General features: G+C 50.5%; 1 protein-coding gene across 1 annotated transcript in view; it reads right to left on the reverse strand.

The window, feature by feature from the left end:
- Positions 1–23,872, reverse strand: part of PLB1 (phospholipase B1) — a 176,600-nt gene that overhangs the window by 133,295 nt on the left and 19,433 nt on the right. The window contains exons 2-14 of the mRNA XM_032845867.1: positions 20,693–20,754; positions 19,396–19,462; positions 18,255–18,313; positions 14,935–14,975; positions 14,321–14,364; positions 11,360–11,450; positions 10,968–11,019; positions 8,780–8,866; positions 5,950–6,012; positions 5,119–5,198; positions 4,752–4,827; positions 3,212–3,307; positions 2,344–2,400 (exon numbers count right to left, since the gene is read on the reverse strand). Coding sequence (XP_032701758.1) covers positions 2,344–2,400; positions 3,212–3,307; positions 4,752–4,827; positions 5,119–5,198; positions 5,950–6,012; positions 8,780–8,866; positions 10,968–11,019; positions 11,360–11,450; positions 14,321–14,364; positions 14,935–14,975; positions 18,255–18,313; positions 19,396–19,462; positions 20,693–20,754 — 875 coding nt within the window. The remainder of the gene's footprint in view (positions 1–2,343; positions 2,401–3,211; positions 3,308–4,751; positions 4,828–5,118; positions 5,199–5,949; positions 6,013–8,779; positions 8,867–10,967; positions 11,020–11,359; positions 11,451–14,320; positions 14,365–14,934; positions 14,976–18,254; positions 18,314–19,395; positions 19,463–20,692; positions 20,755–23,872) is intronic.

Here is a 23,872-nt window from a genome sequence, read left to right on the forward strand (position 1 = left end):
GTCTCAGGGGAGCCCAACCCAGCAGAGACTCAGGGAGGTAGAGGCAGAGACACTCCTTGCCCTCCTCGTGTCCCTAGGAAGACCCAAGAGGGAACCCAAGGGGGAACCACTCATGTATTTTGCCATGGCCCTCTGAGGCTGCCTGAGGGACATTACACCCCCTTGGCCCAGTAGAGAAAATGGAGGCCCAGAAAGACCACACAGCTCAAGCAATAGCCCAAAACATGGCTGGAACCAGAACTCAGGGTTTGCTGGCTCTTTACCCAGAACCCTTTGTGCTCACCATTTCTTACGGACTAAGCCATGCTTGCAGGAGCGGCCCATGTGCTCTAGCTGCTGTGTCCTCTCTGGGAGCCCTGGATGGTCTGCCTTTCCCCCACAAGTAACCCAGCGGACAGACACACCGGGGAAGCCCTCCGTCTCCCAGGGCCCAGTGGCAGGGATCTCGTGAGCTCTCAATGGGAAATGACTGGAGGTTGGTTGGATGGGTCTGGAGACTGTGGGGGTAACAGCCCACCCAGGAAAGCTGCCTCCTCCTCCTCCTCTGAGCGGTGGTGACACCTACTGTGTCCTAGCCCTTTGGCCTTGAGTGTGAACCTTTCCATTCCCATCTGTGTGCCTGCTCAGGCCATCCTCGTTCTCACGCTCAAGTGGGCCATAGGGCACCATGGTGCTGCGTGCCCATGTGAATGTGAAGGTCAGAGCTCGCCCTCCGTCGCGGCGGTTCATTATATCACTGAGGCCATGGTCACCCATGACGATTGACAGCAAGATGGAGGGGGAGAGGGGTGGGGGGTGGGAGGGGGAGGGAGAGGAGGGAGAGGAGCCTTTTCCCTGGATCTGCTCTCTCTGGCATTTGAGGGTCTTCATTTGTCCCCAGGGCTCTTGATCCCCATGTTTCATCTCTCAGCAGACCACCCTCATACCGCCTCTTGCTAATGCATTAGCTGTTTCTTTTCTCCATGCTCTTTGTTCCTGAAAGTCCTCGTGCCTGGGAACGCCCACCCTGACCTCATCCAACACATCCTACAAAGCCAATTGGAATCCCATCCCTGTGGGGCTCTCTCGCCCACAGCATTTTTGGGTGCATGGTCTAGCACATCACTGCCCACTGAGTTCAAGTTTACTCTTGTCCTTCTGGGTTGTCTGACCCCTCCAGCCACACCCTGGGTTCAACAAGGGCAGAGGCCATTTGGCTTGTCTTTTGTTATCCTCCTCGGACCCAGCACAGGGCAGGGCATGTTGTAGGGGCCTTTCCATTGCTTGGGAGAAAGAGGACATAGAAGGAGGAGAGAGGTTTGGCTGAACTGGAATCAGCCCTTCTATACCCCCATTCAGGAAAGAGGGTAGAGGGAGGGCAGCCCCTGTAGGAAGGGCCACATTCCTTTTCTCTGACCATCCCAGCAGCAGAGTGGTTTTCTGAGGAAATAGCCTACCCAAGGGTCAGACCCACGAGAGGGTTCTTGTCTTCTCCAAGGGATGGTATGAACCCATTACCATGAGCCATTTGGGGACCCTGCCTGTGCCTCTTATTCCTGACTAATGCGTGCTGACTGCTGCTGCTCATGGTTCTCAGCCCAGCACATTAGCTGAGGAGATGAATTTTTTCGAACCAAGGAGGAAGAAAACCAAGTTTCTATCACTGGAATTCTAAAAATAGGGCAACCTGAATGGGGGAAAAATGACAAAATCAGGTCTCTGTCCAGTGCCCCGGAAATGTTCGGTTTTGATGTTCTGTCCCATCCACAGACCGATCCCAGCTGGCCCTGAGGGACCCCATAGTCTGGGGAAAGCCTGTCATAGGTACAGTAAGAAGGGTCCACACGTGGGGAGTACTCACTGAGGGCCGGGTCAGGGGTCATGACCAGGAGTTTGCAGAAGGAATGCTGAGGACTTACATTCACACAGCTAATGAGGAGGGGAATTAGGACTTGAACCCAGGTCTCCATCATTCCAAGTCTGTGCTCATCATGGGTACCACCCTGGGCCTCTGAGCCACACGATCATGGAAATGTTAAGTGAACCCGATCCCCAGTGCCTCACTCCAACTGACATCACCACAGAGACTCGGAGGAGACACCCCGCCTCTGGGAAGAACAGGAATGCGGTGGCCCAGAGCTGAGATAAGGTGAACTCCCCCAGGAGATCAGAGCTGGGCTGTCACCGGGTATGGGAAGGGCCCCTGGTGGCCCCGAATCATTGTCCTGGGGTCCTGTGGGCACACTGCAGCCCTTCCATCAGAGCAGTGGGCACAGTAGGTGTGGCGGTGGAAGTCCCGCCTCTCTTCCAGTGTGCCAACCCCCCAGCTGGCACAGTGGCCCCCCGGGACCCCCAGCCACTCACCATGATGTTCCAGAGATTCAAGGCGAGTGTGCTGGGGTCCTGGAATGATCGCTCCCCCTGAAAGAGAACCAGATGAGAACCCCTGTGCTCCCCTGAGGATGGGGTGACCTGATGTGCACCTTGAAGCTCTCCCTGGCAGAGACGGGGTGGCCCTCACCTGCCCAGACTCTCTTTCAGCCCCAACCCCACCAATAGTGGTGCGTACCTCCAGGACCATGTCTGGGGACAGGGCTCAGAGGTGGGGGCCCACAGCAAGAGGTCAGATGCCTGGCTGCCCTTTGTTGTCGGAAGTCTGTACATACTGAGCGAAACAGAAGGAGCGTGTGACGGGGAAGGGGCTCAGGGCTGGTCTGAGTGGGGGTGGGGAGGATGGGAGCTAATATTCCTCCTTCTCCTTTTAAACCACTATCAGAACATCCTGGGGGTCCTAGAGGGGACACCAGGACTCCAGCAGGCAGGATTGGAGCCTGAAGGGAGGGACCATCCCAGATGCCCAGTGCTACATCCTCTGAGAGAACTTGGGGAGCATATGTGAACCCACCAAAGTGCTCATGGTCTGGGCAGCCCTGGTGGGGCAAGAGGCATTCGCCCAGTGACTACAGGGTGAGTGGGGGCAATCCAAGCACTGTCCCTCCCAGGGAGAGAGAGGCTCTACCTTTGGGCTGCTGTGCGTCTAGGAGCCCGTCTCCTGGGGCTACCCAAGCCTGTGGGGGACATTGTCAAGAAAGTATAAGAGGGTAGCACAGCCCTTCTCCCCCAACACTGCATATGCTGGGCTTGGGGAAGCCCTGCCGGGCTGGGGCTCCTGTGGAGGGGACAGTGACAGGGGGAGGCTTGGTCCCCGCTCCTCGTGGCAGCCCTCACTCACCGAAGGTGGGGTCTCATAGAAGGCAGGCTGGAAAACCACCATGAAGGACTCCTGCTCGTTGTACTTGCTGGCGGCCAGGAGATGGTCCCAGCTCTCCTGAAGAAGGGAGTGGGGAGGTGGGCACCCAGAGCCTGAGCAAGAACCAGTCTGCCCCGTCCTCTGACCAGGGAGCTCCGAGCGGCCCCGAGGCCCAGATCACCGATCTGCGCTGTTCAGAATTAAACGCTATTCGGGCGCTCCCCATCGTCTCACATATTGGGGCCCTTTGATGAACTAAACCAGGTTTTCATTTTCCTCTGAGGCCCCAGCAACAGGCGATATGGGAGATGGACCTGAAATATATTCTTTGGGAGCTTGAGAAGCACACACCAGGCCAGCTCGTGCTAGGGCCCTGTGCTCTCCTCCAGGGCTGGCTTCTGTCGAGGGGGTTGCTAGTTGCCACTCCAAAGATGTCATTTCCAGATAAAGAAGATGGGGTATATATACGCAATGGAATACTACGCAGCCATCAAAAAAAAACCTGAAATCTTGCCATTTGCAAGGACGTGGATGGAACTAGAGGGCATTATGCTGAGTAAAATATGTCGATCAGAGAAAGACAATTATCATGGGACCTCTCTGATATGAGGAATTTGAGAGGCAGGGCGGGGGTGGGGGTGCTCATGGAGGGAAGGGAGGGAAAAAATGAAACAAGATGAGACCGGGGAGGGAGACAAACCGTAAGAGACTCTTAATCTCAGAAAACAAACTGAGGGTTGCTGGGGGAAGGGGGATAGGGGGAGGGTGGTGGGGTTATGGACATTGGGGAGGGTGTGTGCTATGGTGAGGGCTGTGAAGTGTGTAAGCCTGACGAATCACAGACCTGTACCCCTGGGGATAAAAATACATTATATGTTAATTTAAAAAAAAGAAAGTGCAAATATGTATGTGTTTATGTATAAAAAACAAACAAACAAAAACCAAACATGTCATTTCCCAAGTGAGAAGAGCCATAAGCAGCTTCACGTAGGACTTGCTTCTTAAATCAAAACCATCATGGTAGCACAGGTCAGGAGGAACCTGTGCTGTGAGCTGTTTGCCAACAGGGATAATGGTGTCCACTGAGCTCTCCATGCTCCCTTGAATCCTTTCTCTAAGCTAGAACGGCTCACCTTCCAGAATCCTGACTTGGTCAGGGGCTGCGGTCTGGGAAGCAAGCCCCACCTGGGCAAACCAGCTCACCAGCCACCGCTGCATGATACAGGCGGTGAGAAGGACCAAAAGCATTTCAGAATGAATCAGCAGAGTTCTTGATCTTTGACTTCAGGTACCACCACCGACCCCCACCCCCCAACAGTCCCCACCTCACACAAGGGAACACCAGAGGTGCTAGGAAGAGAATGCAGAGCAGCTCTCTTTGGTCCCTGACTCTCAGTGCTGGGTTCAGTGGAAAAAGTCGGACATTAAGAAGCTTGCTCCCTTATTGTTCCTGCCATCCCTGTTCTCCTCCAGGACCACCTGCCCCTGGGGAACCACAGCCAGCCTCCCAGGGAGGGCACACCTGATAGGACCATTGTGTCACCATCTTGGAAAGCTTCGAGGTCTCTCCTGAGTCTCTGAAGGGCTCTGCCGCAGGACTGCCAGTGAAGACGAACGAGAAATGAGAGCGTGGGTGCCGTGTTGGCCATTCAGGCTGCCTGTAGGGAAAGGATGGGGCCAGGGGCAGGGGGGACATCCTGGGAGTTGCTTAAGGAGTATGGAAGGAGAAGTTGGAAGTCTTAAGAGGTGCCGGAGAAATAAGGAGGCACACGTTGGAGGAGAATAAAGGGTAGGGTCGCCCTCACAGGACGGATGCCTGTGTCCCACACTGCGGCTGATACACGGCCATCAGTGAACAGATGCTGGTTTCATTCCACCTCCCTTTTTACCTGAGCTGAGTCCCTTGGTCCCAGTGAGAGACCACCAGAGTCTCAGAGAGATCCACCAGGTTCACGAATGCTTTGGGGACCTAGGAGGGGACGAGGGAAATGATGAGCACTGGCAAGGTCACCACGGCTACCCAGGGGCTTCTCTGGAATCCTGGATTGGGGTCTCTTTTGTGTCTGGTCAAACATGGTGGGGGGCCTTTCCTTGGTTAAAAACATCCTTTGGGAGGCATTTGGTTGGGGGCTGTCCAAAGCTGCAGGCACAGCCAGCTCTGCCATTCAAGAAAGGCGTCATTCACCACCCAACCCCGGCGCATCAACAGGGGAGCGAGATGTTGGTGGCAGCGAGACTAATGGAAAAGCTGCCTCCCTGGGGAGCAAAGGGTGTGGTGGGAGGTCCCCTTATTCTCAGAACTGCAAAGCTTATAAAGGTCACTTTAGAAAGGGAACGGTCTTGGGCTGTCCCTGCCCTAGACTTAGAGGCCTCGGGAAAGAGGAGGGTCACTGAGACCCCAGGGAGGAACTGTGCTCTATCCCTTCTTCTTCCCCAGAAGTCTGGCTCAGAAATATTTGATATCAAGAGCTCTATACCCAACCCAGTTTTCCTTAAAAGGTGAGAAGATGGGCTCCTCCACAGCCTCTGCTTTCCTCCTGGGTCTTGGCTTCCCTTCCGAGTCCATTTTCCCCATCTCAGTGGAGGCCACTTGGGAATAAAGTGGCACCTGGCCCATCAACCCTTGGAAGGGCAGTTTCCTCCTCCCGGCCCAAGATGTCCTCGAGGAACGGCAGCTCAGGGCCTGCGGCCGCCGGGCCCAGGCGGGCTGCACGTCTTACCTTCTGGTGCAGGTAGTCCAGAGCCCCAGCTAGAGTGTCCAGGCGTCCCTCCGCAAGCCTCTGCTGGGGGAGGAGAAACGGGCTGAGCACAGGGGGGACGGGCACGTGGGGCCAAGGATGAGCAGGCTCCTGCCAGCCTGTCCCTTTCTCTCCCCACCCCATATCCTATCAGAGTCCTTAAATCCAGGAGTTCCAAAAGGTTCCCCCTTTGGACCTGATTTTCTTCAGAGAAAAGTGATTCCATTAGGCTTTGGGAGTGAGTCTGGTCCCAGATTTTTGTCCATTCTCTGACTTCCCCAACCCATTATTCACTAAGGAAAAACCAGACTCTCCCAATGGGAAGTTCCTTGCCAAAGAAGGGCAAACCAAGGTGAGGGCCATTCTAAAGCTCACAAGGAGGGAGGGGGGCCCCAGACTACACCCAAAGGCTGATGGAATCACTTTTCTCTGAAGAAAATCAGGGCCAAAGAAGGAACAAATTTACCCCTGGACTTAAGGACCCAGCTGGTTCTCAAAACTTCTATATGGTACCCTTTTATCACAGCCCCCCACCCCGCCCCTGCTGCCACATGGGCCCCCAGGGAGAAAAGGGCTCAGGGAAAGAATCCTAGCCAGCCCCTGTTTTTGAATATTTAAAGACACCTCCTACCCCTCCAATTCTTTGTTGGTCATGAAAATAAATAAACAAAGGAGAGGACTTCAAAAATCACCCTAGTTTACCTTTTCAGGGAAAGAAAGAAAGAAAGAAAGAAAGAAAGAAAGAAAGAAAGAAAGAAAGAAAGAAAGAAAGAAAGAAACTAATAATAAATTAATAAATTCTACAACAAGGCAAACTCCTAAGCAGCCTGCAAACCAGCTGTCCCCTGAGGCGACTTGGTTCAGACAGGAAGACATGGGAGGCCGAGTTCCCTCTCTGTCTCCTGGGGGGACACAGGCAGGCACTCTGGAGACAGCTGTCAATCACTAGTGCTGGAGGAGCCCTGAAGGGCAGCTCCCACTCCCGCCTCCCTGCTTTGATGCAAAGGTGTCCTGTCAAGGCCCTTTAGCCTGCTCTGTTGCCACAGCCAGCAAGATTTTGTCTGCTCCCTGCAGGCTAAGTGAGTGTCTCCCTGAACATGACATGGAGCAATGCACTTTCCTTTCAGAGGAGTCTTGGGAACTCTGCCTAGAAAGGTCCTTGCTGCCCAGCTTTTCCACACTCAGGGCCTCCATCTTTCCTAGGGACCCTGGGGCATCCCCGCCTGGTTTGACCCTGATGGCAAGCCCTGCTATAGAAACTCCTTAGTCGAGGTGGTGGCAAAAGGATATTTTAGCTTGGACTTGAATGTTTCAGTTTTTTTAAATGCAGAAGAACGTGTGCAGTGTTTATCCAACTAAAAATAAAAGTGAACAGTGCGTAACGGATGCGTACACATGGAAAGGCGCTGTGTAGGCAAGAATGCTTAAAGGCACACACACATGAAAGAACTCCAGAATCCGTGTCATAGGCAGGCTGGAGTGCAAGGAGTGTGTGTTTATCTTTAAGGAGTCATGAATGAGTGGAAGCACCAATGAATGCATTCAAACATTTAAAACAAATCAAACAAATGCTAGCGTATGTAAACTCAGTATAAATACAACAGCATGCATGTAGGAAGAGAGGAAGGATCTGTGCATGACGAGGTGACGGACAGACGGACGGATGGACAGATGGGTGGATGAGTGGATACGCAGAGGAATGCAGCAATGCCTAGATGCTCATTGGAGCACTTCAATGTGTGGATGTATAAATTCATGAATAAATATTGGTGTATATAATGACCAGAGCAGAGAATAAACAGGGCATTTGGTGCTGGAGAAAACAAGGAGTAAAGCAGAAAAATAAGTCTTCAAGATCTGTATGCTACAAACCCAGGAGATCTGCAGGAATACTGTTCCACCAAAGCTGGTCAGGGAAGGTGGGCTTCCATTAGCATCCTCCCAGGGCCCAACATCAGTAATGGAAGGGGTTAATGGTGGGCCAGGAGTCAGTGGGAGCACGGGGAATTTGGAGGAAGGCAAGAGCAGGTATTGTGGGACAGGGGCCGCAGGAAGGAGGACAGCAACTCAAGAAACCCCACCCATGCCTGGGCCATGGCCTGGTGGCGTCCCTGGGTGGTGGTTGATTGCACAGTGGGTAGGGAGTTGGTCTGCCACAAGGGGCTTATGTGCCTAAGGCTTCAGTTCCTGAGGAGGAGTCTGTGTGCCATTTATGTCACCAGAGCCTGGGTATCTAAGCCACCCCTTATACTTTCAACTGATCCTAATTGGGACTAATCTCCAGTAAAGACTTAAGTCATAGATAGTCACTTACATAAATATAAAGCATAGTCACACATTTCATGTCCTGTTCCCAGGCATGCCAAAGAGCCTGGAAGTTACAGTCCACCTACATAAACACCAGCTCTCCCTTACCACCAGAGGCCATGGGCCCACAGGCCACAAGAGCACACATATTCTGTTTTATTTCCCAAATTCAGTGCTAACATACAGTCAGAGCCACAAGAAGCAAACGATTTTTAACTAGGATGCTGATTTGCCTTAGTCACAGACTGAACATTGACTCAAGCCACTCTACACCTCGATTTCCTTTTCCTGATACGAAGGGCGGTACGTTAAAAACACTCCTCCTGTATATGGCTCCTTGAGCCCTTACATACCAACACCCACTCATTATCCGTCTGTTTGCGCATGTTCTGAAATAGCTACCATCAGGCCCAGCCTGACAGGTCACAGACCAGGTGGGCTTTGGGCCAGTCCACTGCCTTCATGCCTACACCAGCCACCCTCTGCCTCCCAGCCTGCGGTTCACCTGTTGGGTGGAAGGACAGAGGTGATCCTGGCTTGAGTTACTGAAAAACACGTTGATGAGCTTCCAGTCATTTTGAAAGTCAAGTTGCTGAAAAAAAGGGCAAGAACATAAAAAGACAGAGTGATGAGAACTGGCATCAGAAGAACTGTTTTCTTTTCAAGTTGTTCAATTTTATGACCCACACCCATACGATCATATTTATGATTTTGTTTCAAAAGAAGTACATGATAGGAATCTAAAGTTGTATAACTTCCCTAGAAGGCAATTTGGCAAAATGTATCAAAACTATTTTTTAAGGGCATACCCCTCGATCTAATAATTCCATTTCCTGACATGTATTTTAAGGAAACAAGGATACAGGGAGAGATTTAGTTGCAGTGATGAAGTCTTGTTTCTAAGCGTGAAAAATTATAAACAACATACATGTCTAAATTAGGGGATTGTTGTGTAAACTATGGAAAGCTTATAAGATGTAGCTGTTAAAAGGATGCTAGAGGGGCACCTAGGTGGCTCAGTGGGTTAAGCCTCTGCCTTTTGCCCAGGTCATGATCTCAGGGTACTGGGATCAAGCCCCGCATTGGGCTCTCTACTCAGTGGGGAGCCTGCTTCCCCCTCCTTCCCCCTGCCTCTCTGCTTACTTGTGATCTCTCTTTCTCTGTCAAATAAATAAATAAAATCTTAAAAAAAAAAAAGGATGCTAGAAAATGTATTTATTGTCATGGGAAATGTTACACAGAGACAAAGCATGTTATAAAAAGTATCTACATCTAGTAACATGCCTGTTTAATAAAACATATACAGATATACGCAGATATACGTGCTTAGGAAAAACACGGAAGGGAATATACACCAATTTGCTCCCAGTTACGATTTCTGAGTATCAGGTTGAAGGATGGCTTTAATATTCCTTTTGTTTATATGTGTTTTCTGATTTTTCTCTAATGAACATGTATTATTTGCAGAACAAACAAATAAACCTTCATTTTTTTTTTTTAAGATTTTATTTATTTGACAGAGAGAGAGATCACAAGTAGAGAGAGAGAGAGGAGGAAGCAGGCTCCCTGCCTAGCAGAGAGCCCGATGCGGGACTTGATCCCAGGACCCTGAGATCATGACCTGAGCTGAAGGCAGAGGCCCAACCCACTGAGCCACCCAGGCAGCCCCCATTTTGTTTTTTAAGAGGCAACACAGTGCACTCGAGGAACATTGGAGTGTGGCTCAGGCACTTTAGATTTTAGCTCTAACTAGCTGTGTGGACTTGGGCAGGTCCCAGGACTTCTTGGGATTTCAGTCTCTTCATCTGTAAAATCACGGGATTGGGTTTAGGATCGCCTAGCCATTCTCCAGAAGGTTATGACTATTCTGGAAATTCTGGAATTCTCCCAGTAGGAGGATGCATATCTCCTGTACCTGTCACTGTTCCTGTAGTTTTAATCCCCGAACTCTGTGATGAATGTACAGCTGGCTGAGATGGCATCTTCCCCTGGTTCTAGGGGTCTAGGCTCAGGGCCTAGTGACAGCCAGCTGGATAGCTAAGGCTTGCCTTGATTTGGTCCTTGCCCATAAGGAGGACACAAAAGATCAGAGGGCGCTTATTACAAACTCATATGAGTTACCCAGTAAAGAGTGTCTGAACTGCTAGGAGAGCAGGTACCAGACCGCAGCCTGTCCGTTACATGACCTCCACCCAAGAACTAAGATGAATATGGTAATAACAGCAATCATCACCCCAATGACTTTGACAATGACAGGCTTTCACTGAGCAACGCGTCTGTGCCGGACACATCTGACACCCCACTGAATCCTCCCTAAGCCTGTGCTGCGGGCTCTGTAATTTTGCCCATTTCATAAATGGGGAAACCGAGGCTTGGAGGGGTTAAGGGCCTCACCCAACATCACACAGCTAACATGTCGAGACTTCAGGATTCACACTCAAACCGTACCCCCTGGCACCCAAGCTCTCAACTATCTCCCAAGTGCAAAGTCACTTTTATCTGCTGACATTGGGCAGCACTATGTTGTGAACATAAGGAGTGGCCCTGGGTTTTAATGGACCCCAGAGACTCGCCACGGGAAGGGCATCTTTGGGGGGGGGTCCCAGCTGAACTGCCTGCTGGGTTCAGCAGCCCCCCTACCTCCACCTCGAGCAGACATGGGCAGCCCCTACCTCAATGAGACAGGTCCTCACCTGGTCCTCCTTCATGATCCTCACCAATTCCTCTGCCTGTGCCCGCCAGTGTCTGCACAGAGGGAGGGCAGAGAAAAATCAGGTGGCTAGAATGTCTCTGAGGGCCGGAAGCTTGCTCCGGCCTGTGTGGGTGCGGGTCTCAGAGCCTGAGGTCACATGGCTCCACCCCCCCGCCCCGCCCTCTTCTGCAGGGCAGACATTGACCTGATTTTTAAAACGAGGCCCATCAGGCATGGTGGACCAGAAATCCATGCCGGAGACACATTTGGACTTTGATTTAATGCAGACCTTTCTTTCTCTTTGCCTTTAGCCCACAGCAGCCCCACCACCTGCCCAGGTGCCTGAGACAGGCAGGAGAACATGGCCCAGAAAATGCCAGAAATGAGACTTACTTGACACCAATATGGGGTACCGCTTTCTTCCCAGGGGTGCACAGAGGCCTCAGAACAGAGGGGTTGAAATGTCTGATGATGTCTGAAAGGACTGAAGAGAGAGCTGCTTTGAGGCTGTGGCCCGGCCGGTTGGAGGGGACCCATAAAGGCGGACTCCCGTGGGCTGAGCCGCGAGGGTGGCTGCCACGATTCCAAAGCACGCCCTTCACAGCCACCATCGGCTGCGGGGTCAGCCTCTGAGTGCGCCCCTGGTAGTGAATGGAACTAAAATCTAGCATCAATGCTAAGGGCCTTCCATGTGTGAAGGGGAAACTGAGTCTGGGAGAAGCCAAGCAAGCTACTCAAGGTTGCACAGTAAACAGAAGCTGCTGGGATAGGAACCAGAGCTTTCAATCACCAAGCTTTTCGCTGTCGTGCGCCATCGACTCGTTAGGGAAAGTGTGCTGGGACAGGGACCCGGGGAAGCTTGCCTCCCAGCCCCCGCTTCCTCCTCCTATGACAGCAGGGCGGGAAAGCTCAAGGGAACGCATGTCCCAGAGCTGACAGCCCGAGGACCGCTAAAAATAGCGCTGTCAGGAGCAGTTAAGTCGTGCCTTTCTCCCGAGAGAGGAGAGGGCAGAGCCTGGAGAGTGTCATGGGAAGGAGACACGTCCCCGCACCCCGGTCCTCCTTCCCTGTTGCCCCCGTGCAGATGCGCCTAGGCTTTGCGGGGGTGGAAGGGGGCTGGCCCTGTGCCGGCAGCAGATGGCGCGGTGGTGGCAGAGCCGGGCAGGGAGTCAGGAGACCAGTCTCTTGGCTTGGTCTGCCTGGGCGGCCACCTAGGTCATGGGTGACTCAGGCTTCATCCTCAACCCCAGCTAATGAACTTCCTTCTCTAAGTCCTGGCGACTTGAAGGAAGAGCCCCTTCCCACACGTGGGGACAAAACAGGAAGCTCGGAGGCCAGCTGCAGTGTGTGCCCCTGCGGGTGAGGGGGTGGCTGGGGATGGAGGACGCCTTCCCTCCCTCCCCGCAGGAGAGTCTGCGAGAGCGAACGGCCAAACATGATACCTGGTGCTAGGTGTTTGAAAGAGCCTTCCAGAGGAGAAGCACTTCCCTGGTATTGCTGCTTTGTGATCAGATGTGACCGTGGAGCTTTTCACACAAATCCTTCTGTCATTTTAAGTCTGCTGTGAGCCTTGTCTGTCCTTGCCACCTCTCTCTTGCTTTCCAGTGGGGTCAGAACAAAAGGCCCAGGCTGTGGGCACTGCACCATATACTGATCCTGTAACCCTGGGAACATCTGTGCACCCCCCTGAGACTCAGTTTCCCCATCTGCAAAATGGCCATGTGGGAGAGGACATGGCTGGATTTGAAGAATTCGGAGGTTTGGGGATTAAAGTACAGGTGGCCTGAACCAGATGTAGTTGGGGCCGAGCCCAACATACCACTGCACTGGCCTGGGTATCTCTGGAATTCCTTCCCCTCGGCGGACCCACTGCTCCTCGGCTGGCTTGGCCGCCCCACTGAACTCCTGGGTCTGGCACTCTGCTCCCGCCCACTTTCCCTGTGCAGTAGAGGGGCTGGATCCACCAGTAGCTACGGGAGAGTTCTGCCTCTGGGGACATTCAGGTGCAAAATCTGCCCTTGCCGCCCTGCCTTCCGCGGCAGCTCTGGCCAGTGGGACTCCTGGGCACTCTGTGCCAAATGAAGGGCAGTAGGGACTTGTTACCACGTGGGGGAGGGACCAAACAGTGGTGACAAGTTGAGAAATCAGGCAAAGCCGCAGCTGTATTTGTGCTTCAGGGTCGAACCTACATCCCATCTTCCCAACCCCCCAAAATACACCAGTATATCTTTTTATTTATTTATTTATTTTTTGCCATTTAAAGGTAAACATGGCCAAACCGAGGCAGAGCTGTGACAATCACGAAGTCAGCAGAGGACTCCTTTTTTGGAATGCTTTGACCTTCTGCAAGGGGAACCGCTTGCCATTTTGGTCCCCAGTATCCCCTCAGCTGTCAATCAGATCCTGGAGGGATAGACACCTGGCCTCAACCTTCCCTGCTGGAGGGTGGCGGCTGAAAGGATGGGTAGTATCTTATGCCTCCCTGTCCTTTGCAGAGAACCTAATAATTCCCAGGCTCTTGGAGAAAGCCGCTGGCTGGATTGACAGGGCCCTATCTACCTTACTTGTCATTGTGCCCGCTGGGGTATCAACTCCAGAGGCTTCCCGCTCTAATTAGGAAGTGAAAGGTGCTTTCCTCATTCTTGCCTGGTGAGCAGCAAGCAGAGGAGACTAACATCCTGCGAGGCTAATTCGGCTGGCATGAGGGACTTGGGGGCTTCTGAATGACTTAATAAAGTCGTAAGGGGTCTCAGAGAGTAAATTCAAAGAACCAGGCCACCAATTGCATATTCATAAGCACATGCATATGTAAAAAGGCCAACATGTTAACAAGGATCATCTCTGGGTAGTGGGATTGCAGTTAATTTTTATTTTCTTCTTTTCATTTTTCTGAACCTGATTGATGTGTTTATTCTACAAGTAAGGGAGTTATTGTGAAATGAAATGGACTGAGCATGAGACCTGGGTCTTCTTGGTGTGGGGAGAGGGGAGAATGGTGGGTAGTTTCCCTCGAGGAAGTGCTACCAGCCCAGCCCTGTGGTCTTGGGGGAGAAGGAGCTTTAGGACTCTGCTGCCCCTGATGTCCCCTCCACCCCAGGATCCCTTACCCTAATGCCTCCTGGCCTCTTGTCACTCAGAGACCCTCGGACACATTTCTCACACCCCCCACCTTCTAGGGCACGTGACTTGTCCTACCCTTGCTTCTTATCGGTCTTCTCAAAATGCCTCCCTACTTCTGCTCAGGCTCCATGAGGAAGTGGCCACTAGGGTACTCTGGCTTCACTAACCAAAACGTGGCTGTGTTGGGAGGGATGGGGACAATCTGGAAACTGGCCTGGAAGCCACAGGACTCACCTGTCACCACTTCCATGCACACCTGCTGGGGCCTTTGGTCAGTCCTGCAGGTAGAAGCAGACACACAAGCAACCGACTGTGTTTGTCAACCTTTTCCCTTGACCGGTGTGGTCTCGTTCATAACAAGCTGCGGCTCAGCCTTGCTCTGGTTCTGGATTTATCCTTCCCAGAGCTAGAAACACTGCAGATGGCTATGCAGCCCCCAAAATATGAGGGGGACAGCTTTGTTGGATCTTCCTCTAGTCTGGTTCAAAGCTAGAAGGGGGTGCAGCCCCTGGTGTAGACAGAGACAAGATCCTGGCCCACCCATGCTTGCTTCCCCCTGAGCAGAGCAAGGAGACAGGTGGTGGGAAGCAAGAACTTAGTAGTCAGCCCTTCCCACGTTTTCTCCCTGGTCACCCAGAGGACCCAGGGGGATCTGTGGGCAGAAGGGTGTTGGGCTGGCAGGCAGGAGGCTGGATTCTTGTCCTCGTGCGGCCACCTGCTCCGGAGGGCACCTGGAACAAACACCTCCTCCCCAACCCTTGGGTTTCCCCATCAGTGAAGCCAAGAGCTGAGAGCAGATCCTGTGCGAGGCCCCTCTCAGCTCGAGAGTGCGGTGCCAGGGCCATTACCATTTCTGCTTGTTCAGGGTGACGGTTCCTGAGTCTGGAAGCTGAAACAGATGGAGAAGATGAGAGGCGTGAGCGAGGAAGGTGGCTGAGCAGGTGGGAATGTTTTCTTCAGGACAGAAGACAGGGACAGGAGAGCTTGGATTGAAATGTGGCCATGTAGACCGTTGCCCTCTCCATGGACACGCGAGGGGCTGATTTGTTGTGTGACCGTTCTAATCTGAAATTTCATTTCTTGTTCGTCTCCCCGACTCAGATGTAAGCGCCACGAGGCAGGAGTTCGTGTCTGTTTTGCTCTTGACGGTATTCCTTGGACCGAGGACAGCGCCTGACACTTTCTGAGTATTCAATAAATATTTGTTGGTTAAATATTTTTTGAACGAACAAAGTAAGTTTCTGATTCTCGTCCCAGTAAAATGCTGGACAACACACGACACGGTCTGCCGAAGAGGTTCCCTGGCTGGAGGACTGAGGCGGGACCCTGGTAAGTCACGTGGGAACTGTGTCCTCTGCAGGGTCCTCTGGAACTTCAGAATTGCGTCCAACATGTAGAAAGTACCTGGTAAATATTAGCTATTGGCAGTCATAGTAGTTTCCTGAGTTCTGACACAAATTTTCTCTTCGAAATTCCTCGAAGACAGTGTCTCCAGGTTTGGTGGTGACAGGTGACAATTGTACCCACACTGCCTACACGCAGTCCGCTGCTACTTCTCTTTAAAGGGTCTGTCTGTCCTTCACCTCCCAGCTCGAATGACAAACAGTCTCTAGAACTGGGTCACCCCTCTGGAGCCTTCTTGGGAGGGTAGGCTGACCACAACCTTCCTCCCAAGTGGGATGGAGACTTTTACTCCTCAATAAGGAGTTTGAAAGGCAAAATTTCCAGGGAAAGGCAGCAAGTTAAACAAAAATCACACTCCAGTGCTAGTCAGGACCCATAAACCAGGAGGGCAGGCAGGGGAAGTCAGGAGGGAAGGCAGCTCCTGGGCTGAGGCAAAGCAGACAGCCTGTGCCCAACCATAGGGGATCTGAATGATGGCAGAGTTCTTGCCTATGATAAGCTTGTTGGGGCTGCTGAGGGGAAGGAAAGGGAGAGAACAAGAGGAACAAGGGGGAGGTGGGGGAAGAGCCCAGGGAGGAGTCCCAGCAAGGGAACCTGGGACAAACCCAGGAAGCTCCTGTGCCTCCATCTTGCCTGTGGGAGCCATATTCTTCCTTGGCTGAATGCATGATGGCGCTAGAGATACAAACCTAATTAAGACACAAACCCCATCTTCAAGGAAGTTGATACAGTGGACTGTAACCTCCCTGGCATGGAAAATATCTGAACTCTTAGCTAAGCAAACAAAGCAAAACAAAAACAAGTCACAGATAGTATATTGCCGTATAACCCGATTTTGGTTACTCTCCCTCTGTCTCACTGTATATATAGGGGCATGTGCTTTTGTGTGTGTGTGTGTGTGTGTGTGTGTGTGTGTGTGTTGAAGCAGAATAGGTAATCAAAGGAAATCTTCAACTTTTTATTCTGTATACATATGCTTTGATTTTTTCTTATACTAAACACGTATCATGTATGTTAGTTTGCAAATAATTTTTACAAGCATTTGCAAATCTGCTCTTTGACATTCGGTGAGGAAAAGTTGTCTGGAGCAATTCAACAAACGCAAGCTACAGGCACAGGTAAGGAAGATTGTGCCTTGGTGACAGAAAGCTCCAGGAACATAGTGGGGGAAAAGGCACCAGAATTATGAGCTTTTTTCTTTCTAAGTTCACTGCTTTCCTGGATTTTTCCCCAGCCTGATACTTTCTATAGACCAGGCTAAGTTCACCGTTGCGGGCTCTGGGCACACAGGAAAACTGCCTCCAGGGAACCGCGCTCTCAGGTTTTACCCCGGAGGCTGGGGTGCCCGTCGTGTGAGGGTAGCGATCTGGGATGGGGTCCCAGGCCAGTGCACAGGAGGAGAAAGGGGAGCAGAGTCATAGGCAGGAGCTCTGGTTCATGTGTAATTCATTACACATGAATTCTGTGTAATTCAACTCACAGTGTAATTCATGAGCGAGAGAGCTCTTGTGAGCTGCCAGCAAAGAAGGGAAGTCACCAAGGGTAGACAGCTGGAACTCTAGAAACCTGACACGTTTCCTTCAGTGAATTCCTGACCCAGAAGGGAACGTGCTCCAGACTTCCAGCTAGCGTCACCTACATCCCCGGCATAGGGGCCCAACAAACGCCAGGTGCTCTCCATGACACGAAACCTCTTTTCTCCTTTGCCTCCCCTTCCACCTCTCTCCTGCCGGTAGACCTCGCCTTTGTGCCCATCCACACACCGTGACAGTCACACACCCAGCACTGAGAAGGAGGACGAGGGTGGGAGGCCCTGCTGCCAGGTTCCACTGGCCCCTGGTCTGTTTGCTAATGTCAAGCCTGGTTCTTTCTGGAGGGGTGGCACGGTGCCTGGGGAGGGTGTCGGGGCTTGCAGCGAGGTGGCCGAGGTGGCTGGCGGGGGCCCAAGGGAAAGGGTTGAGGTTACAGGGAGGACAGCCTGCAACGGGGACAGGGGAGGGCCACTGGGAAGGAGCCTGGGAGCTGAGGGAGGGAGGAAGGCACTGAAGGGGATGGCGGGCGGGGGAGTGGGGTGGGGATATCTCTGGTCTGGTGCAGGGGTGCAGCTGCGGGGCTGTGAGGCAGAGTCAATGCTGGCCTGATGGGTGCTCTGTTTAGCCAGGGCTGCTGGCCCTGGGGGCAGCAGGGATGCGGACCCTCCCTGCGACCAGGCCAGGCAGGGCTGTGGGAGGCCATCACGGACTAGGGAATCACGCTGGCATCCACACTGCTCTCCAACCAACCCCCTCCATATCCTCGCTCTCTGCTTATCCCTCTCTCCTCATTCTTTCCGCCTCTCTCCTTGCTTTCATTCTTCTTTACCCGACCATATAAAATAGACCACTTAGAATCTATTAGCAAAGCTGGGTCGATTTTTAAAAAATTAACCAAGCAGGTGAGGACGTTTTTTCCTTTATCTCATAAATAAAGCTCAGGAAACAATTTTTAAAATTCTGTGTGATCTTTGACTTAATTGATCAATCGATTTAATTTATTAATAAGAACCTCTGAAAGTTTCCTCATCCTAATGGAATGGGAGGCATTCATGTGACTAAAAAAAAAAAAAAAGACACAGACCCTCTAGATTTTAGAATATCCTCAACTCGGAGAATGTTACCCTCTCCCATAATGAATGTTCCCCTCTCCTCCCTGGCCACCAGGAGTTCATTCTGAGACTCCCCGTCCCAAACCCTGACTCCCACCTCTGTCTCCTTGAAATACTCACAGTTTCCACATTGGTGATGGCGGCCACAAGTTTAATATCAGAAGGTCTCACCGAGTGGACTGCAAAGACAAGAGCCCATTGAAGAAGGTCAGATCCACCTTCCGGAAGATATGAGCCAAAGATGCCAATTGGGAGGGACAGACCCACATCCCCCAGCCTGAGGTGAAAGGCAGAAGATCAAGAGGTCACTGCGACCCATAGGAACCCTGGTGGAAAGAGGCTCACTGCTCTCCGCAAGCCACAGGTGTCCCAGGGCAGGTCGCTCATGGCCCTCCTTTTCCCTCCTGCCTGGACTTCTTTCTGCCCCTTGCTTCCCTCTATCCCTTGGCTCTGCATTTCTGAGCCCCCATTAATAAGTAAAGGGTAACAAGTTAAAATGAAAACTACCTGGGTACAAAAGGGATAATGTTACCTTGAAGAGAGCCAGAGAACATCGCTCAAAGTCTGTGAACACCCGTAAGCAGCAGATGCAAACTGTATGTAAACTGTACACCAGGAAGCCTCCCTGACCGCCCCCCCCGCCCCCTCCTGGGCCACCAACTCTTTTAGGGTTAAGTCTTTCTAGAAACCACAGACCTCCTGATCATGTTACAGGGCTTTTAAAAGGAAACCTCCTAAAGAAACCGTTTCCTAAGAGGTATATCGATTTCTTTTTCTAGCTACATTCCTTATATAATGGAAGGGTAAGAATGGCGTGCTAACTGGAAACGCAAACATAAGCAGAGCCATGAAACACGGGCTGTCACGCGGCCATTTGACAGGGTAAAGCCAGAGAAGACAGCTGGGTCCAGAGCCACGCTCATATCACCCAGGCGTCAGGCAAATCTAACCCATCATAGGAGAAAAATGTCCACGGCAGACCGTGCAGCTTACGTCCAGGAGGGCAGCTGAAGGACGAAGCTCCAACCCCCAGCTCCTGAGAGGTGAGCTCCCGGGGCCCCCCTCACCTGTGCCGCCATGTTGGTGAGATCTCTGGTGGCCCTCTACAGAAACGGCTGAGGGGAGAGGGGGTGTGAAGGGTGGGGGCTGGAGAAGAGGCCTGAATGGCCGAAGGATGCAAGAGGAGGAGGGCCGGAGCCTCTGCTGGCCACACCAGGGAGAAGATGCCAGCCTTCCAGGCTCATGGCTCAGGGCCCCATACCTGACTTGGGTGGCACGCTGGATCCTGACGTCTCTGAGTTGCATGGGAATGGAAAACTCTTCCGGGTCTGCAGATGAAACCAAATGTCAGAAACATCAACTGCCTTGTACAGAAATATCGCAGGTCCCAAAAGCTAGGTGTACTTTCACCGCGTACTTTTCCCTCTAGGCTCAAAATCCAGAAGCGACCATGATTCTCCATAGTCAAGTCCATCTGCCTCCACACTGTGTTCACAGTGAAAGGGGATGTGTGTCCTTCGACAACGATCTTAGCAAGTGGCAGGCGAGGATGTGTCAGAATGGTTGGGGTGTGGTGGGGGCAGGGAGGAAAGATTAAAAAAAAGAATAAAAATCAATTTTGGGGGCTGATGGAAAAGATCTGGAGACAGTGGCGACGGTTACCCAACAATGGGATTGTCTTAATGCCACTGAATTGTATGCTCAGAAATGGTAAAAATTGGTAAATTTTATGTTATGTGTATTTGCCCACGATAAAAAATATAATTAAGAGACCCAGGTATATAGACTAAAAAGTTAAACTGATCCATTCTTCGCTATCATATGTTTTTAATGTTTTCTACTTTCCCTCTTTTAATTTGATGATATACACAAAAGCAGGTACAGCAGGCATTATGTTTATTTGCTGCTGAAAATGTGAACTCTCGAGTGCCCACCAGGCTGGTGTGTCCCAAGCCCAGAGGAGCTGCTGAGAGCCAAGGAGGGACTGGGTGACATGTATGCCCAGAGCGGCCTCTGCTTCTGTGAATCCCACAAAAGGCTTTGGGAAGGGAGATCATGTTTTCCCCCAAGAATCAAGAGAAGAAAGGGGAACTATTCCAACAGGGAAAAACGCACGGTAAATAAGGTGCTTGACCACATCTCTCTGTCACAAGACACAAGCTAATTTCTCTTGAATTACTAATTTCCATAAGAGATAAAGAATTTATTCTCAACTCTTATCTTGTGGATGTTCTGGGAAGACGTCAACCAGATGCCTTCAGATAATTTACACCATCTGCTTCAAAGTTCATAGAGATAACAAGCCCACTTATAACTCTTTCTGGACATTTCTGGGAACCACCAGCTTAGTCTGCAGTTCAGCCCCAAATTCCAGGAGATACAGTTGTGTCCCCTCTGCTGTGCCAGCCCACCCAACTATCCCTAGGGGAAGCCATTCCTCCAGCCCATTCCCTCCAGGCTTCAGGGAGGGACCTGCCAGTTTGCCTCAAGAATGGGATTTACCCACTAGAAAGGAAAACCACTCCCCTCAACTTCTTCCATCAGGACAAAGCCCTCACCTCTGGCAATCCTTGCTCTTCCAATGTGCTCTCTCCAGGAGAGGTATGGGCCCTGGTGGGTCCTAGAAGAAAGCAAATATAGCTCAAATTATTTAGCTAGAATTAATACCCACATAGATTTGTAGCTTTCCTGCCCTTTCGCTTAGCCCTACCTATGTGCCCATCTCAGTAAATTCTCTTGTGTTCAGAAAGTCCAACATTCATCCATTTCAATTCATTCCTCCAACTATCACCTCCTTTGTCTGGGACACATGCTTCTACTAATGCAGCCTATGAAGGGAGAACCCCCAGGATTAAAAGCAAAAGTGTTATCTGGGAGGGGTCAGTAATAACCCTGTATCACGTTATTATCTAGCATGTTATCACAGATACCTTTACTGGTTCCTTAGCAAAGGGCAGAACTCTTGAGGAAGATCATGTTGAATAAACACCTGCTTGTTTGGGAATCCGGGACAAAGCAGGGAAGGCAAATGACCTTCTGGAATTGTCGGAAGGGTTTTGTGAATTTAAGAGCTAATTGTGGGGTTCCCAGGGGCTGTGACCGTACACCACGGCTGGATAGGGGCTGCCTGGAGTGGTCTTATTGAGGGTGAGGTGAAGGGGAAGAAAAGGCAGATAGAGAAACAGCAAAGATGCTATCCTCATCCCAGCTTACTTTGGGCCAGTCTTTTAAAAATATTTGTATTTTCTTTACCTTTTAAAGATACAATTTATGTATGATAAAAGACTCATCTTAAGTGTCTAAGCCAATAAGTTTTCCCATCAAACATCTTAAATACACACAAAAAAACAGTGTAGTACAATTAACAGCACTCTAAGTAAAGGAAAACCAATTCACCCACAGGGCTACTACCCCAATAACCAAAAGGGATTTGTTCACACTCTCAGGTCTATCATCAGGCTCCAGAACAGGCACACTGTCCATTTAGTTGTAATCAATGTGGATTCAATCTTGTATCCAGCAAGCTCCCCATAATATTACATCCTGAGCATTTTTCATATTGCTAGGTCATCTTGATTGTTTAACCACTTTGTGATACGTTTATGATACTGATATGTAATCGGACATATCGGTCCCTGGTGACCTCGGACTTCTCCCCACCCAGTTCTCTGCCCAGGGCGCACACTCTTGGTCAGGTTATACCTCGTGAGAACTCCCAAACGGCATTAGTGCCCAAAGCGGGGGTGGGGGACTGACTTGGGGGGAGAGGGCTTAATTTCTTTTCTACCTCAACCTTCTTCTGCAGCTTTCCATTTTTTTCTTTTTTTATTAACATATAATGTATTTTATCCCCAGGGGTACAGGTCTGTGAATCGCCAGGTTTACACACTTCACAGCACTCACCATAGCACATACCCTCCCCAATGTCCATAACCCAACCACCCTCTCCCGACCCCCTTCACCCTCCCATCCCCTGCCCCAGGCAACCCTCAGTTTGTTTTGTGAGATTAAGAGTCTCTTATGGTTTGTCTCCCTCCTGATCCCATCTTGTTTCATTTATTCTTTTCCTACTCCCCAAATCCCCCACGTTGCATCTCCCCTTCCTCATATCAGGGAGATCATATGATAGTTGTCTTTCTCCGACTGACTTATTTCGCTAACCATAATACCCTCTAGTTCCATCCACGTCATTGCAAATGGCAAGATTTCATTTCTTTTGATGTGCAGCTTTCCTTTTTGACCCTGAAAAGAATTTATCTGGAGTTTCACAAGCAGTAAGAGTATATTTCATTGCCTGCCTGCTGTGAGATCAGACGCTGATTTCCACATTGGAGCTCCTAGCGGGAAGGATGGCTATAACTTGCCCCCAGATCTCAGTGGCAAATTTATAATTCCCAGAAGAAAGCTTTCTGAGCAGAAAGAGCCACATGATGGGAAGGCACAGAGCTGTGGATAAGCTCAGAGTGCTAGCAAAGCCTGGAGCAGGTTTTTAACGGGAGGGAAGTGGAGGCAGGGAGAGGAGGGTAGAGGAGGGCAGCAGGGCTGTGGAGCTGCAAATACCAGGCTTCTCTATGAGCAACAGGGAGTCAGGCTGCTCTCTAGAAAGATGAGTGTTAACATGTATTTCAAGATGATCGTTGCTCTGGGAGTAGTGAAGTTAATGAATTCTCAGGGCAGAGAGGTGAGATTATGGTTGTAATATTTTTTTTTTAAGCTAGGCTAAACATGTATATGACAGCTAACACTAATATATAGCCTCTCTGTGCCGGGCCTTCTAAATCCTTACATGAAATAATTCATTTAATCCCTACCACAGCTCTAGGAGATAAACGCCATTATCTCCACTTTGTAGATAAAATAGGCTCAGAAAGATTAAGTGACATTTTAAAGGTGACACAGTTAATAATGGCAATAGCAGGGTTTGAAAATGGGCAGCCTGGCTTTGTCGGCTGTGGTCATGGCCAGCAAGCTAAGTCTAAGTCACAGCCTAAGATCCAGATCAGGGATCAGCCTCACGGTCTGTATTTTAGGTTTTACAGACCATACTGTCTGTCGCTGCTCAGCTCTGGAGGAGTACAAAAGCAGCCACAGACAAGATATAAACAAATTAACTTTATGGAGACTGAAATTTGAATTTCATATAATTTTCATGTCATGAAATACCCTTCTATTTTTCCCAATCATTTACATTTTTAAAAACCTTTGCAGGTTTCAATGAACTAATTTTTTTAAAGATTTTATTCATTTATTTGTCAGAGAGAGAAAATGTGAAGTCAAGGGGGGAAATGGCAGGCAGAGGGAAAGGCAGGTTCCCTGCTGAGCAGGGAGCCGGATGTGGGCGGGACTCGATCCCAGGAGTCTGGGATCATGACATGAGCCGAAGGCAGATGCCTAACCGATCAAGCCACCCAGGTGTCCCTCAATGGACTGATTTTAAAGTTTATATGAAAAGGCAAAAAAGACCCAGAATAGCCAACAGAATATCAAAGGAGAAAAAAGTCAGAGAACTGACACAATCCAACCTCAAGATCTACTATAAAGCTACAATGTGATATTGGCAGAAAAGCAGACAAATAAATCCATGGGCCAGAATAGAAAGTCCAGAAATAGACCCACGTAAATAAAGTGAACTGATCTTTGACAAAGAAGCAAAGGCAGTACAATGGAGAAAAGATAGTCTTTTCAACAAACGGTGTCGGAATAACTGGACATCCACATTAAAAAAAAAAAGAATCTAA

Source organism: Lontra canadensis, unplaced genomic scaffold (genome assembly GCF_010015895.1).
Source record: "Lontra canadensis isolate GAN:19392208 unplaced genomic scaffold, GSC_riverotter_1.0 scaffold170, whole genome shotgun sequence".
In the NCBI taxonomy this organism is placed as follows: Eukaryota; Metazoa; Chordata; class Mammalia; order Carnivora; family Mustelidae; genus Lontra; species Lontra canadensis.